This window comes from Antechinus flavipes, chromosome 1, assembly GCF_016432865.1.
Source record: "Antechinus flavipes isolate AdamAnt ecotype Samford, QLD, Australia chromosome 1, AdamAnt_v2, whole genome shotgun sequence".
NCBI lineage: Eukaryota > Metazoa > Chordata > Mammalia > Dasyuromorphia > Dasyuridae > Antechinus > Antechinus flavipes.
The window spans coordinates 705383026-705400301 of record NC_067398.1 but is presented as its reverse complement, the minus strand read 5'-3'; the positions used below and the strand labels follow the sequence as shown (position 1 = coordinate 705400301).

The following is a 17276-nucleotide window of genomic DNA, read 5'->3' as shown; positions in this document are numbered from 1 at the left end:
GGCAAGGAACTGGAAACTGAGTGGCTGCCCATCAGTTGAAGAATGGCTGAATAAATGATGGTATATGAATGTTATGGAATATTATTGTTCTGTAAGAAATGACCAGCAGGATGGTTTCAGAAAAGTCTGGAGAGATTTACAGGAACTGATGTTAAGTGAAGTGAGTAGGACTAAGAGAACACTGTACACAGCAACAAGAGGATTATGTGATGAGCAACTCTGATGGACGTGGCTCTTTTCAGCAATGAAGTGATTTGGGCTAATTCCAATAGATTTGTGATGGAGAAAGCCATTTGCCTCCAGAGAGGGACCTATGAGGACTGAATGTGAATCACAACATATAATTTTCATCGTTTTTCTTGATGTCGTCTGTTTTGTTTCTTTCTCATCCTCTCCTTTTGATCTGATTTTTCTTGTGCAGCATGATAAATATAGAGATATGTTTAGAAGGATTGCACATGTTTAACCTGTATTGGATTACTTGTTGTCTAGGGGAGGGGGAGGTGGAGAGGGAAAAAAAATTGGAATACAAGGTTTTGCAAGTGTAAATGTTGAAAACTATTTTTGCATTATTTTGAAAATTAAGAGGCTATTATCATTAAAAATATGCCTATATGCCAGGCATGATGGAAAGCATTTTAAAACCATCTCATTTGATGTTCACAACAACCCTGAGATATAGGGGCTTTTATTATCCCCATTTCCAAATGAGGAAACTGAAGCAAACAGAAGTTACTTGTCCAAGGTCCTACAGCTAATAGGTGTCTGAAGACAGATTTGAACTCATGCCTTCCTTACTCCAGGCATGAATTTGATCTCTGTTCTTATGCACTTTATGTGAATCCCGGCCACTCCACACTTCTCTAAAACAGCTGTTTTGATCTCAGTTTTTCTTTATACTCTTAAAATTATTGAGGGTTCCCATTCAAAGAGCTTTTGTTTATGTGGGTTATATCTATCCATGTTTATTATATTAGAAATTATTGTATTATTGTAAAAATATGACCTTGTAGATTGCATGAAAAGGTCTGTGACCCCTATGATCCTGGACCATACTTTGAGAATTTCTCCTCTAATTTTAATTAATTCTGATCCCAACTTTTTTATGACTTCTTTGCAGGGCAAGGGAGATGAGGTGTGATGGTGATCACAGAATCTCAGAGGTGGAAGTACTAAGAGACCATCTTGGTAGAGAGTGATAGATTTAGGGTTGTGAGGGACTTTACAAGTTATCTAGTGGACACCTCCCCTTCTCCTCTTTATGAGATCAGAGAAGATGATTTGCTCCAAGTCACATAGGTAGAAATGACAGAATTGAAATTTGAACCCAGGACCCTCTGAGTCCAAAGATAGGGTTCTTTCCCAGAACCATACTCTCTCTACTGAATAAAAGTCTGCTCTGCAACATATAGGCCAAGATATCACTTAACCTTTGTGTTAACACTTCCGATCACAAGGAACTCATCACTTACTTGCCAAGGGTCCATTCCATATTCATTCTAATTTTTGGAAAATTTTCCTTACATGAACCTTAGTTTTGCCCTCTGAGGACAAGCAGAAGAGGCTTAAAGAGTTAAACATGGGCTCTCTTCAACAACGGGATGAGTCAAACCAATTCTAATTGTTCAGTGATGAAGAGAATCATCTACACCCAGAGAGAAGACCGTGGGAACTGAATGTGGACCACAATATAGCATTTTCACTCTTTTTGGTGTTGTTTGCTTGCATCTTATTTTGCTTCTCTCTTTCTCTCGCTCTCGTTCTCACTCTTTTTTTTTTTTTTTTTTTTTTACTGGTTTAATTTTATTTTTCTTGTGCGGAATGATAATTGTATAAATATGGATGCATATGTTGAATTTCATATATATTTCTACATGTTTAACATATATTAGACTACTTGCCATCTGAAGGAGGGAATGAGGAAGAGGGGAAAATTGGAATACAAGATTTTTTTTTCTGAGGCAGTTAGGGTCACACAGCCAGGAAGTATTAAGTGTCTGAGGCCAAATTTGAACTCAGTTCCTCCTGACTTCAGGGCTGGTGCTCTATCCACTACACCAACTAGCTGCCCCTAGAATACAAGATTTTGCAAGGGCTAATGTTGAAGAATTGTCCATGCGTATGTTTTGAAAATTAAAAAAAAACTTTAATTTTTTAAAAAAGAGTTAAACACGACTGAAAATGACTGAACAAGAGCAAATTACTGTTCTTATAATAAAATAATTCAAAATATATTCAATTCAGATTTAAATAAATGCAAAAATAATTTTTTAAAATTCAAATAAAAATCTTATCAAAATTATAGATCTGGAAAGGATCTCAGAAGCCATCTAGTTAACCTCATTGATGTTGCAGATGAGGAAAACTGAGGTCCAAGGAGCTTGAAGGACCTGTTAAGGTCACAGAGGTAGTAGATACCAGTAGAAAATATACCCACTTCCTTCCTTTCAGTAAAGAAGTCGGGGATTGGGGACACAGGACATTGCATATACTGTCAAATATGATCATCACATTGGTTACTTTTGCTTAACTGTGTCAATTTACTACAAAGGGAAGCTATAGAGATTCTTGGTGAAGAGGGTAAATCTGGACATTACTGATATAAAAATGAAAGGCATCAATAAAACATGAATTTTTGAAAAATTAGAAATAAATGTTGCTTTGATGAATCGGTCAATTTAAAAACATCCATCCAGTGTTTGCCTTATGTCAGGCACTGGACCGGCCTCAAGGCACACCCATACCACCACAGTGAGTTCTCTTACCGGCTATGCTGGAGGTCTTTCTTGAGGTTTGTGATTTCCTTCTCCATGTACCTAAAGCTCTGTCCAGGTCCTGGACTATCCTAATGTGAAACCATCAGAATGAATAAGGAAAAAAAAGAGACATCTGAGTAAATATAACAGCTGGACCTAGATTATTACTGTCTCAGGCTTAAATTCTGTATTTAAAAGAGTTTAAATGACCCCAATCCTTTGTTATAACCTTCACAGAGTGTCTGCCCTTACCCATGTCTATCCAAATGGTAATTAGTCTCTGCACCAAGGGTCTCTATTGCATTTATTTATTTATTTAAAAATCACAAGATTTGACAACAGACTAGACTTCTTGTATGAGTACAGGTGAGGGGTCAAGGAAGATAAATTGAGGTTTCCTAGGTGATGGGAGGACGATGGTATCTTCAACTGTAATGGTAAAGTTTTGAAGAGGGGAGAATTTTGCAGGGGAGATAGAATGAATTCTGTTTTGAAAATGCTGAATTTGAAATCCCAAATTTGGGATGTAAAACGGCTTTTAATAATATGGGACTAGGATTCAGAAGAAGCTCTAATTGGCATCTCTATGGAAATGGGAGCTGGTGAGACCCAAGGTAAGAAAATTGAGGGAGAACATAAAGAACTCCAGGACTGAGTTTTGGGAGACAGTTAGCGGCATGATCTATCTGAAGGTTCAGAAAAGAAGATCAAAAAATAATTAGAAAAGTAGGATGAGAACTAGGAGAGAGCAATGTCATAGAGACCCCGAGAAGAAAGGATCGATAAGAATGTGGTTGATGGTGTTAAAAGCTTCTGAGAGGTTCTTTAAAATAGTGTCGAGAGCAGGCCATTGGACTTGGCCATTAAAGTAATTGCTAAGTTTGGAGAGTGCTGTTTCAATTGAATGATGGTGTTGGCTGACTGACACACTTAATAAATTGGCATAGGGTTATGACCTGTGATTCATTGGTACAGGTACATCCTCCAGATGAGCAAACTACCTTTACCAAAGCAGATGGTCTAGCCTCTCAACAATATAGTTTCAATTAAGAGTTTCAGAGTTTCCTAGAACTCAGCTTCTTAAACTTGTGAGAATGACCCCATCTGGGACTCAAAACTGAATGTGTGGGTCCCAAAATAATAATTTATTATCAGTAAATGTTTATTTGTATATCTATTTTATATACTTATGTACACAGGGTCACATAAAAATTCCCTGGGTGAAAAGGTCTCAAGTGGAAAAGTTTAAGAAGCCAGATCTAGAGCGTTGGGATGTTGAGGTTCTTGTTCAAGGTCTCACAGTCATTTTGTAGCAGTGGTGGGACTTGAACTTAGGTTTTCTAGGCCTCCAGGACAGGACTCTCCCTTTTATTCTCCCTCTTCTCCCTGTCCTGTCTCTGTCCCTCTTCCTTTCCCCTTCTCCTCTTCTCTGTCTCTCCCTTCATTTTCTCTCTCTTTCTCTTCTCCCTCTTCCTTCTCTCCCTCTCTCAATTACATCATACAGAGTAATTTTAGATGACTAAAAATGAATGAATGAATGAATGACATAATAAGCACACAGAGAGAGTGGGCTTTGGAGTCAGGGAGATCTGAGTTTGAGATACCAACAGCTGTGTGACCATGGACAAATCACTTAACTTCTCAGTGCTCTAGACAGCACTTTAAGAATGTAAATTGTCAGAACAACATTGAACACATAACAGCAACATTGTGGGATGATCAGCTATGATAGACTTAGCTCTTCTCCACAACACAATGATCCAAAATTATTACAAAAGATACATGAAGGAAAATATCATTCACATTCAAAGAAAGAACTATGGAGTCTGAATATCAATCAAAATGTAATATTTTCACTTTTTTTGTTTTTTCCTTTTTGTTGTGATTGTTCTTTCATATGACTAATGTAAAAGTATATTCAAAATAATTATACATGTATAACCTATATCAGATTGCTTGCTAACTTGGGAAGGAAGAGACAAAAAAATTAGAACTCAAAATCTTATTAAATGAATATTGAAATGATCTTTACATGTAATTGGAAAAAATACTAAGTGAAAAAACTAAAACAAATAAAAAAGAAACTCCTAAGAAATAAAGAATATGGAATGATTGGAACATAAAAAAAGAATGTTAGTTTCAGGAGAGCAGTTGTATTGGTATCAGGAGTTTCTCTATTGAGAATTCCCCACAATAAAGGCTTGACCTCAGTTATCCTTCCCCTTCTCCCAGAAAAGGTGCCATGTAAATGTCTGTTGATATTCTGATGCTGTCTCTCGATTCATCCTGAGATATTTCCACTGGGATAAGGAGCATAACTGGCCAGGCGTCCATTCCTGCCCTACTTAGGGGCTTTGCTGTCAATGCTTCTCCTTATTTGTACCAGGGCAGATTTCCTGATGGCGATGCTCACTTATTGGACCCACAGGTATCAATGAGACCTAATTGGCTGTTATCTTTTGATAATAAAAGCAGTTTTTTTCAGTCCCATATTTTCAGGAACTATTCTCTAGATTTTCTTTCTTCTGAACTAATTCTTCTGTAATAAGACTTAACTGGATTTTTTTTAATAAAGAGAAATGCCAAGAATTAAGTATTGTGAATGTTCATTAATAGAAAGTGGAGAAAGCTACTATTCAAAAATTGTTTAAAGGTGGAGGGTTGATGAGATACAACTGAGAACTATGAGCTATAAGTCTGGGGAGATCCATACTTGGATCTCCTGTGGCCACATTGATCTGTAAGAGGTACTATGTCTGTGGAACACCGTCTATATTGTGAGACTTAATCGATGGCAGATAGATGGTGTGGTGGAAGAGTATTCTAGGAAGCCAAGTTCAAATCCAGCTCCAGACACTTATTAGCTAAATGCCTACTTCTCTGTGCCTCATTCCCCTCCTTTGTAAAATGAAGGGACTGAGATAAATGACCTCTAAGATCCCTTTTAGCTTTTAATCTAGCATCTAATGTGTTGGTTAATTATACCAAATTGCCTTCCTAACTCCCCCCTTTATTTTTTATCCTTTACTGAAGATTATAGTCGAGGTGAATGGGTGAAGAAGGGGTTGGGATATAGGTGGAGATGAAAGTGAAACAAAACCAAAAAATTGTAATAAAATTGAAATAGTTAAAAAAAAAAGAGGCAAAATTCTTGTTTTTAAAAGTGCTGCTGCTCTGGGTCTTCTAAGTGGAAAATGGAAGTGAGGCCTCAAGAGCTAAAGGGTGGCTGCATCCTACCCTTTTCCAAGCTGTGTTACTAGGAAAATAGATGCCAATTAGAACCACTTTAAGGCTGGCAGAGAACTCTCAGTGGAGCCTCATAGCCGTTGTAAGGGGGAGGAAGTGCAGGTATCTGGGACCAGATGAAAGAAAGGAGGCATGTTTATCTCTGAAAAGAGAAGACTCAGGGGGGATCAGGATCATGGTCTCCTGTTGGCTGTCTTCCTGGCTCAAGGAAGAGGAATTAGCTGTATTCTGCTGGCCTTAGAGGGCAGAGCAAAAAGCTATCAGAAAACAGGAAGCTTTAGGCTTATTGTCAGGAAAACCTACAGAACAAGAGGAGCTGTCCAGTACTGAAATAGGCTGTCTTGAGACTTAGCCTGGCTCCCTTACTGGAAGACCTTCAAGTGCAAGCAGTCTGCTTCGCTGGAAATTTTCAATAAATCTATGGGGTTAGAGGGGAGAAAGTACTGGGCCTGGAGTCAGGAAGACCTGAGTTTGAATCTGACCTCAGATATGTATTAGTATGTGATTCTTCTGGGCAAGTCACTTCAACTCTGTCCCATTTTCTTCAACAAAAAAGGAGATAATAATAGCACCTACTTTTCAGATTTGTTATGGGGATCATGTGAGATATTTGTAAAGTGTCTGGCATAGGGCTCGGCACATGATAAGTGCTTCTTTCCCTCCTTCTGCTTCTAAATCTATGATCCTTTACTATCATTGTAGAAAGTACAAAGAGGAAGACTTGTTTGGGGCAAGAAATATCGTAGCAAATGAGTGCTTTGCTAAGGTGGCCCTGGCTTTCTCTGGAGGAGATGCAGCCCTCCCCCATTCCCTGGAAATCTTCAGAATCTGGGTGACCCCACATCAGACAAGCTATATGGACAATATTTGTTCAGGTCTTGGTTGGACTTAAATGACTTTCTGACTTGGAGATTTTGTGAGTCTATGAAGGCATTTGACTTCCCTGGTCTCAGTTTCATCATCTTCAAAGGTTAGCCTAGATGATGTCTAGATAAGGTACCTTTATAGCTCCAAATCTTCTGAGCTTTTCCAGAAACTCACAGAATTGTGACAAATTCTCAAGTTTTGGCTAATTCTGACAAATGGTTTAAGGATAGATGAATGTATGTGGCAGTTAGGTATTATAAATGATGTCTACTGACCATCTTTGGCCTTAGACCAAAAATTCAGGAAGCTGGGAATCAATAGTTCCATGGTTTTGTGGGACATGCATGATGAGATAACTGGATAAGTTCCTTTGGAGTATATCTACAATTCATAGGATAAGGATCTTAAATTCTTCCAGGCACAGCAGACTGGAATTCTGGGCTTAGAATGCTAGAAATACCTAGATTCAAATCTTATTTTTTAAGTTCACTAGCTATGTAAACTCATGAGCTCTGTGAGTTTTAAGACGCTCTGTGAAGCTTATTGACTAAGATATAGATCTGAGCACTTTAAGAATGGCATTTGATAGTGGTGTGCTATATATATAGCAGATCCCTTGCCATATTCATTGTTTCTATGACTGCAGTTATAACACCCTTTTCTATGGCACTTTATGGCATGACAAAACTTTTTTCTTCATAACAACCCTGTAACCTAGGTTGTACAAACATTATTCTACCCATTTCATGGATGAGGAAATAGAGGGGTGAGATCATTTCCCCAGAGAATCATAATTCTAGTAAATATTAAAGTTGGAACTTAAAATTCAACATTTTTTTTTACTAACTCCTAGTTAGCTGGTTAACTAATAGATAGATGAATGGGTAGATGAAGAGATGGTCAGCTGAATGTATGGATTATAGATAACTAGTTACTTCTTTACCTATGGTGGATAAAAAGATAACTAGCTAATAGGATGGATGGGTAGATAAATAGAAAGATGGATGGATCTTGGAGAGATAGAGAGAAAGAGAAAGATAGGAAGAAATGGGTTAGGTTTTATAGCTAGGTGGTTCAATGATTAGTGCTCTGGACTTGGAGTCAGAAAGACCTGAATTCAAATTCAGCCTCAGACGAGCTGTGTGATTGCGTAACCCAGTTTGTCCCTGTTTCCTCAATAATAAAATGGGGATAATAACAACATTTCTCTCATAGGGTTGTTATCAGGATTAAAGGAGATAATATTTATTAAGCACTTAGCACAATGCTTGGCCCATAGTATAGGAGGCATAAATGCTAGATTGTTGTTTAGTAGTTTCTGACGCTTTGTGACCCCATTTGAGATTTTCTCAGCAGAGATATTGGTATGATTTGCCATTTCCTTCTCCATCTCATTTTACAGATGAGGAAATTGAGACAAACAAGGTTAAGTAACTTGCCCAAGATCATGCTGCACTAGTGTTTGAGGCTGGATTTGAACTCAAGAAGATGAGTCTTCCTGACTCCAAGCCCAGCACTCTGCATGCTGTGGTGTCACCTAGCCTCCCTACATGGCAATTGCTTTATTATGATGACCACAATTCTGTGCCAGGCATTGTTTTAAGAGCTCAAATAAACCCAATGAAAATGACAAGTCTTAACACTACTGATGAGCACAAATGAGTTACTTCTCATCTGATCATTTTAAGAACAGCATTTGATAGTGATGTGCTTTAAAAAATGGTAGCCCAAATGGATTATACATGTTCTTAAAGATTTAACTTAAATAATAGTCTGGTTTTAGAGTGATATGTGAGATCAACTGAGGTTAAATGGATTAGCTGTGGGATCACACAACCAATAAGTGTCAAAAGGAGGATTGGAAATCAGATTTCTCTGATTCGGAGTCCAGTATACTATTGCTTATGCTACCAGCCTGTCTGGAGTCAGCATATACCTTATGAAGATGTGAATATTGTTCGTTTTTCCAATTTACACAGACATGGATGTAAAATTCAAGGCAATGCCATTTTAAAAGACCATTTAAGTTACCATAAAGTTAACTTTAAAACAGGACATACTGCCTCATTTTATTCTTATAGAGTGAATCCAGGAAAATTCAAAGCTCCTTTGCTTTCTCCTCTTACTCTGCTCCTGACTCCAGTTCTCTTCTCTGTGTTGTCTGCTCCTATTAGAAGGTAACCTCGTTGCCTTCTCCTTGAGGATAGAGGACAGAGACTAATTTTTTGGTTTATATTTGTATTGCCAGTGCTTAGCACAGTGGTTAGAACATAGTAGATTCTTAAGAAGAGAGGTCTTTTTTAAAAACCAAATTGTAGAATAGGCTTGACATGAAATTGGGAAATTAACTGTGGCTTACCTTCCTAGACTATACACGTATGTCAGAATTTGGTTATAAAGTGCTTTGATTTTAATTTTTGGCTGTGATTACATGAGCAAAGGGAATTCTGAATGAAGAGACTTTCTCTACCAAAGAGAAAGTACTTGCCAGGCAAATGATACTCAATGTAAGTTACTTATCTATCTCTACTGGATAAAAATTTAACTAGTGAGTAGGATGGATGGGTAAATAGAAAGATGGATGGATCTGGGAGAGAGAGAAAGTGAGAGAGAGGAAGGGATGGATTGTTTTATAGCTAGATGGTTCAATGGTTAAGAGTGATGAACTTAGAGTCAGAAAGACCTGAATTCAAATTCAGTCTCAAACTAACTGTGTGGCTTTGGGCAAGCCAATTTGCCTCTGTTTCCTCAATAATATAATAACAGCACTTCTCTCACAGGGTTGTTATTTGCTAAGCACTTAGCACAAGGCTTGGCCCATAGTACAGGATGTATAAATGCTAGCTTGCTTTTTTAGTAGTTTCTGAAGTTTGTGAAGCCAGTCTGCTTTTGAGGTGGGAACCAAACACAATTCTCTGACTCCAAGGTCAGTTTTCTATCCATACCACCATACTATTTTTCTCTGCTTTTAATATATTTCCTTTTTTGGTCCCTTTTTTGGTTTGGTCCCAAACAAAATATATATTTGTTCTTTACGCAATCTCCTCAGTTGCTTTGGATCGTACATTTAGAGCTGAAAAAAGAACCCGGGAAGTCATAGAGTCCATTTCCTATATTTTATATATGAGGAAACTGAGGCAGTGATTAAGTGACTTGATCAGGGTCACACAACTAGTAAGTATCTGAGCCAAATTTGAATTCATATTTTCATGACTCCATGTTCAGCACTCTTTCTATTTGGATACCTGAATTTCTTCACATATCTGAAGGCATGTTACCTGGCTGAGGGATTCATTTTGTTCTGCTTAGTTCCAGAAGGCAGGACCAAAAGCAATGCATGGAAGTTGTAAAGAAGAAGAAAATTTCAGCTTGATGTTAGGAAGAACTTTTTAGTGATGGGAGCTGTCCAACAGGATCAGGAGCTCCCTGGGAAATAGTGAGTGAGCTCTCTGATGCAGGTCATCAGAGGGCTAGGTTGGATATGTAATGGAGAGGATTCTTGTTCAGTTATTGGTTGAGTTGGAGGTCCCTTTCGGGGCTGAGATTCTACATTAGTGAATTCAATGAAAAAATAATGTTAGCCCTCCCAGGTATCACACCTATTCCTCTCCCCTCTTCAGTTCAATTCAATTCAATTAATGCAACTCAGTACAATATTAGATCTGTCATGTATTATCTGTGTGATCTTGGAAAAATCACTTAACATCTGGGAGTTAAAATTCTTCATATTTGAAACAAAGGAGATGGATTCAATGTTCTCCAAGGGTCAAATCTTATGATTCTATTCATACCTCTTCTTGAAAGAACCTGGAGGGGGGCGATTATCCCTAAATGGGACCCAAAAGAAGCCTTTAGAAATTTTGCCCCATCATATTCTGAAAAACGGATCTGCTGCTGGGGTTTCAGGGAAAGCAGGTTTCAATGAATCCCCACCCAACACAGGCCCATGGACAAGTCTACAGATTTCAATATAACACAAAAGAAATGTTTCTTTGTCTTACTTCTGTGATCTTAATCTTTGTCTTTTCCACATCCTTTGGACTTATAGCAAAGCTTTCATTCTTGGTAATCTGGAAAGAAAATAAGATGCATAAACAACAATCTCGGCCACGAATGACTAATGAGTGAATCAAAGGAGGGATATTGAAATTGATTAAATCAATTCATTATGACAACTCAACTCAACTCAATAAGCACTTGCTGAGTACTCCCTATATCAGTGTTGGTTCCAGTGCTGGGTGGGGAATCAAAGGTGAAAAGGAAAGTGTTTCTGCCCTCACAAAACCCAGGAGATACAATATGTACATAAACAAATAAATACAAATACAAAGCAATTTTTAGGAGGATTAAAGCACTGAGGACTTTAGGGATCAAAAAGTCCTGATGTAGATAATAGTTCCTGAGCTGAGCATGGAAGGAAGTAAAACATTCTAGAAGGTGGATGTGACGAGAGAGAACATTCCAGGTATAGGAGAAGGCTTATGAAAGTGCACAGAGGTAGAAGATGGGCTCTATATACAGACGATAACTTACAATATGAAGTAAGATTAAAAAGGTAGAAGAGAGTCGGATTGATGAGAGCTTTGTATATGAGGCTTAGGATTTTGTATTTTATGTAAATTTATGTATTTGAAGCTAATTGCTATTGCTAAGTTATGTCCAATATTTTGTGGCCTCTTTTTGGGGTTTTCTTGGCAGATACTACAATGATTTGTCCTTTCCTTTCGTGTTTGACAAATGAGGAAATGGAGGTACATAAGGTAAAGTGACTTGCCCAGGGTCACACAACTAGTGTTTCAGGCTGGATTTGTCCTTATCTTCCTGAGCTTTCCAGCCCCTTCCAGTGCTCTATCTACTTTACCACCTTGTTACCACAAACAGGGAGCTACTGCAGTTTTTCTCTCCCACTTGAGTCAAAAGACATCAAATCCAACTTTCTGTTAGAAGCCGCTAGTTTTCTCCCTCATTAGTATCTCTTCCCTGAAATATCTTCTATTGGCATCTTTTTCCTCTCCCTTTCCCTTTCTCCTTCTCCTCCTGCCAATTTAGAACATCTATATTTTGTGCCTAGGTCTAGAACCTAATTTTTGTATATTATATCCCCAATTAGACTGTGGGCTCCTTGAGGGTAGGGACTGACTACTTTTTGCCTTTCTTTGTATGCTCTAGTTGCTTAGCACAGTTCAGGGCACATATCCTCTTTATACTGACTTGTAGAAATAGGATGGTAAGAAATTTCCATTGGTCCCCAAAAAACATAAATGGACTATCATGATTATTCATTGATTTAATTTCAATTCAAATTACCTATGGCAAATTAATCGATCTCTTTGACCCTTCAGTGACTTCATCTGTAAAGTGGGCACAATATATACACAGTCCACCTCACAGTATTGTCAGGGTAAATTTTGACTTTATGGACCTTGAAGTACCACAAACTGTTATTAGCATTGAAGGATATGGGCAAAAATCCAACAATTGGGGAAAGAGGAGGATAGGCAATCCTCCTTTTACCCAGTTGGGCAATGGATTAAAAGTTGATAATGATAGATTACCAAAATGTAAATTCATATTTGAGAACTTTACTGAGATTGTTACATATTTAGTATTTGCCTGTTCAAGTTAAAAAAAAATCCAATACATTTCCACTGACATTCTTATTGTAGCCCAGAATTTGTTTTTTTTTTTAACTCAATAATACCCATTTCTATGTTCCTTAGCTTCCTTCCCCCTCCTTTCTTTTTTTTTTTCACCATTTCTCAGAAATCTTGCTTCAGCCCCCATCTCAAATCTTGAGTCTTCTCTTCTAGCCTAAAACACTCCAATTTCTCAGCTCCTTGGGCTTCTAATTCCTGATTTCTTTCTCATAGCTGGGAAAGTCAGGCTTACCAAAGCAGTGTCTCCTTTCTTTTCCCTTCCATATAAAAGACCTGAGCTACTCTGCAATAGGAGCTTCCTCCAGAAGCTACTTTTACACCACAGAGACTTTGGAGTCCTGGTAAGTGCTGGATGTAAATAAAGAATGAGTTGTCACAGCTCCCCTTTTCTATACTGTTCATGGCTAGTAGGTGTTTAATAAATGCTTGTTAAAATACATAATTGTAATAAGATCACTGGAAAGAACTACCACCACAAAACCGATCATAGTGTTTCTATAATGACCAAGTCTGATCACAAAGATAAAAACATACCTCCCTTTCTTCTTTGCAGAGATGGGGGACTATGGGTATGGTTTACTATTTATTATTAGAATCTGTTGGTTAGTTAATTTTGTTGTTTTATGCCTTAAAAAATTCTTTGCTACAAGATTAGGGGAGAGGAAAGAATATATTCAGAGATGAAGATGTGATAAATACAAAAAATATCTCCATCATTAGAATGTAGCTCTTTGAGAAAAAAGACTACACCTTTTTTTTTTGAATTGGTATAGTGCCTGATACATGGTAATTTGAAGAAAAAAGGCTAGTTAAAATAGTTTCTAAAAATAGAAATAATTTTTTTGACTTGAGACTGATTCTTATCATGGCTTCGAGGGCTTGGTTCCTGACCCTGTCCAAAAAAAAGATAGATCTGGCTCCAGCACACTCCTTAAAACATCCCTCTGGTCATTATAACCTTATATGAATGGTATCAGAATGTTAACATATTGTGGAACTCTATTGCTTTTTATATTTGTAACTTAGCCTAGTTCCTGACACAGTAAATGCATTTTCATTCATTCATTTCCTTTGATCCATTCATTCATCCATCAATCAAGTCAAATGGGATATTTAAATGTTTTGTGTTTCTGATATGTTTTTTAAAACCCCCTGTAAATCCATCTGATGTTATCCATTTTCTATGGTGGATGAAATAAAGATTCATATCCCAAACCTAATATCCATTGTGTGCTCACACAGAAATTGAGATAATGTTACCTATTTTTGGGGAACCCTAGACTTGAGCTATACCTAAGGCTTATTAATATTTCCCTGGAAATATTTTTATTTGGAATGGAGATAAATAACTACAGACAAGCTATCTCCTTTGAGATAAAGCTGTCAGAATTGGATCTGGTTTGTGTGACCCCAGAGTCCTTAGGAGGTAGGCCCAGGACTTAGGCTAGAACCCATGTGCATCCTCTATTGATCCAATTCTTCCCATTACTTCCTCTCTATATGATCCTTGTCCATTTCCCCCTGATATTCACCATGGCAGGTGTCACTAAGTGGACTAGTGCATCAAGGGCCTTCCTTCAGCTCTTTGGACCTTGCATGGATTCAATAAAATATAGGAACTGTCTATTCTATCCTTTATCTCTGTGTCCCTCCCTTTTCCTTTTTCCTTTCTCCTTTCCTTTGTTGTTTCTGTTCTTTGCTTCCCTCCATTTCCCCCTCCTTCCCTTCCTTTCTTCCCTCCTTCTCTCTTTTCCTCCCTCCCTCCCTTTCTTTCTTTTCTCCTTCCCTTCCTCTCTCCTTCCCTCTATTAGTCCCACTCTCCATCCCTCCCCTCCTTTTCTTCCTTTCCCTCCCTCTTCATCTTCTCTTTTTCTCTATTCCTCTACCTCCACCTTCTTCCTCTCTTCCTCCCTCCCTGCACCTCTCATTATGATACTGACCCATTCCCCCCGCCCCATGATCATACATTTCTTCACTTTGCATTGCTTCTAAAGCACAATTCCCTATTTGTGATGTTCCCAAGGCCAAGGAACTAAATCTTTATTAAATTCCATTTTGCCACTGAAAAAACAATGGCCTGACCAGCAGATAAGAATTTATCAGTGGCATTGTAGCTTTCCATAGATTTTTTTCCCTAGCATTTTATATCAAAACTCTCCACCTCATCCTTTGATACTTTAAAAAATTGAGGGCACTTTCTAGAAGAAAATTAATATGGAAACTAATTCCCACTGGATGTATTCAAACTGATACAAACATCAGGAGAACAGCTGGGACCCTTCACTGAGTGCTCTGTTGCTCAATCTGAGAATGCAGAGCACTTGGAAGGAGTTCATAGAAGACCAACAAAAATGATGAGACAATTTCAGATGTATTGTGTGGAGATGGAAAGGATTTTAACTATTCAGCCCTGCTGGGAAGGAAGGGAAAAAGGAAGGGAGAAAAGGAGAGTGCATGAAAAGAGTGTACGGGGAAATTATGAGAATGAAGCAAGGTGGGAATAATTACAGGAAAAAAACAGGAGTAAAAACTGCTGTTTTTCTGAGGCTCTATGATTCCAAAGTACTTTGAGTATATTGTCTTGTTCGTTCTCATCATCATCTTTCAAGATAGAATTGTAGCTGATCTTGGGTTAAAGGGGACCTCAGGTGCCATCTAGTCCTACATATGCTCAAATTATGAAAATCCATTTACAGTATCCCCCAAGCAAGAGATCATTCAGTGTCACCATCAAGACTTCCAAAGATGGGGAACTCACTACCAGTTTAAGGTAGTCATTCTCAGACTCATAGATTTAGAATTGGAAGGGATATTATTTAGTCCAACTCAATCATTTTACAGGTGAGGCAACTGACGTTGAGACATGTTAAGTAATGCACCCAAGGTCACATAAGGAGACAGGGACAGAACTGTGATCTCAGCCCAGTCCTCTGATTACAAATCCTATAACTTTGAATAATAACTAGCATTTATATAATGCTTTAAGTTATGCAAAGAGCTTTGTATGCTCTATCACATTGGAACCTTATAACGATCCTGGGATCAGGAGTCATTCCTACAGATGAAGCAATAAGGCAAATGGAAATTAAAGTGACTTGTCCAGGATCAACTAGCCAGTAAGTATGTAAGGCTGAAGTGTACTCAGGTCTTCCTGACTCAGAGGGCTATCCATCTAGCTGTCCAATACATCCTAAGACACAGTAGATCTAAGGACAAAAAGGAAAATAGTCCCTTGTCCTCTGTAGTCACGTCAACAAGCATTTATTAAGCACCACTGTATTACAGACACTATTCTAAGTTCTGGGAGCTACTGTATGGCAGATAGCATTCTAAGTTCTGGGAATATATAGAAACAAACAAAAACTGTCGATGTTTTTGAGGAGCTTAAGCTCTATTGAACCCCTCCTTTCCCTGCCTCTCCTCATCCCCAGCTCCAAAGCGCTTGTATTAACTCTGGATATACTTGTGTTCCTAGGCATATTCTCTACCCCAACAAAAGGAAAGCACTTTGACAGCAAAGCCTGCTTCATTTTTGATTTTGCATCCCTCATGCACAGAGTCCACTCTTAATTGGTGCTTATGGATTGATGGATTGCTTGATTGAAAGTGATGAGATTTTTTTTTGAATCATGTCTCTTATTAATTGTATGACTTTGACTATGTCATTTAACCTAATTGTTTCTCCCTTTGCCACAAAATTATAAATGGGCTCAGTGGTTTCACAGATCCCTTCCAGCTCTGAATCCATGATTTTATGAATCAGTAATAGGTATTTTATTTTATTTTATTTATTTTTTTTACATTTTTTTTACTAAAACTTTTTATTTACAAAGCATACGCATGGATAATTTTTCCAGCATTGACCCTTGCATAACCTTTTGTTCCAAATTTTCCCTTTCTCCCCCCCCCCCCTTAGCTGGCAGGTAGTCCCATACATGTTAAATACATTGCAATACATGTTAGATCCAATACATGTATACATATTTATACAGTTATTTTGTTGTACAAGAAAAATCAGATCAAGAAGGAAGAAAAAGAAAAACAGAAAGAAAACAAAATGCAAACAAACATCAACAGAGAGAGTGAGAATGCTATTTTGTATTCTACACTCAGTTCCCACGGTCCTCTCTCTGGGTACAGATGGCTTTCTTCATCATTGCACAAGTGGAACTGGTTTGAATCATTTCACTATTGAAGAGAGCCACATCCATCACAACTGATCATTGTATAATCTTCTTGTTGCTGTGTATAATGATCTCCTGGTCCTGCTCATTTCACTTAGCATCAGTTCATGTAACTCTCTCCAGGCCTCTCTGAGATTATTCTGCTAGTTGTTTCTTACAGAACAATAATATTCCATAGCATTCATAAACCATAATTTATTCAGCCATTCTCCAGTTGATGGGCGTCCACTCAGTTTCCAGTTTTTTGCCACTACAAAAAGGGCTGCCACAAACGTTTTCCACATGTGGGTCCCTTTCCCTCTTTTAGGATTTCTTTGGGATATAAGCCCAGTGGGAATCCTGCTGGAACAAAAGGTATGCACAGTTTGACAACTTTTTGAGCATAGCTCCAAATCGCTCTCCAGAATGGTTGGATCTGTTCATAGTTTCACCAACAATGTATCAATGTCCCATTTTCCCATATCCCCTCAGTGATGAGATTCTTTATGTTGAGTTGGAGTCAATCCTTGTTTGGGCCAATTTCTGCTCTAGCTTGAGATGGTGCATTTCCAATGTTTTTTTAAGTC

General features: G+C 38.0%; 1 protein-coding gene across 3 annotated transcripts in view; it reads right to left on the bottom strand.

The window, feature by feature from the left end:
* Positions 1-17276, bottom strand: part of CCDC60 (coiled-coil domain containing 60) — a 198531-nt gene that overhangs the window by 96136 nt on the left and 85119 nt on the right. For all 3 annotated transcript variants that reach the window (XM_051972899.1, XM_051972898.1, XM_051972900.1), the window contains exons 2-3: positions 10871-10939; positions 2766-2845 (exon numbers count right to left, since the gene is read on the bottom strand). In XM_051972899.1, coding sequence (XP_051828859.1) covers positions 2766-2845; positions 10871-10939 — 149 coding nt within the window. The remainder of the gene's footprint in view (positions 1-2765; positions 2846-10870; positions 10940-17276) is intronic.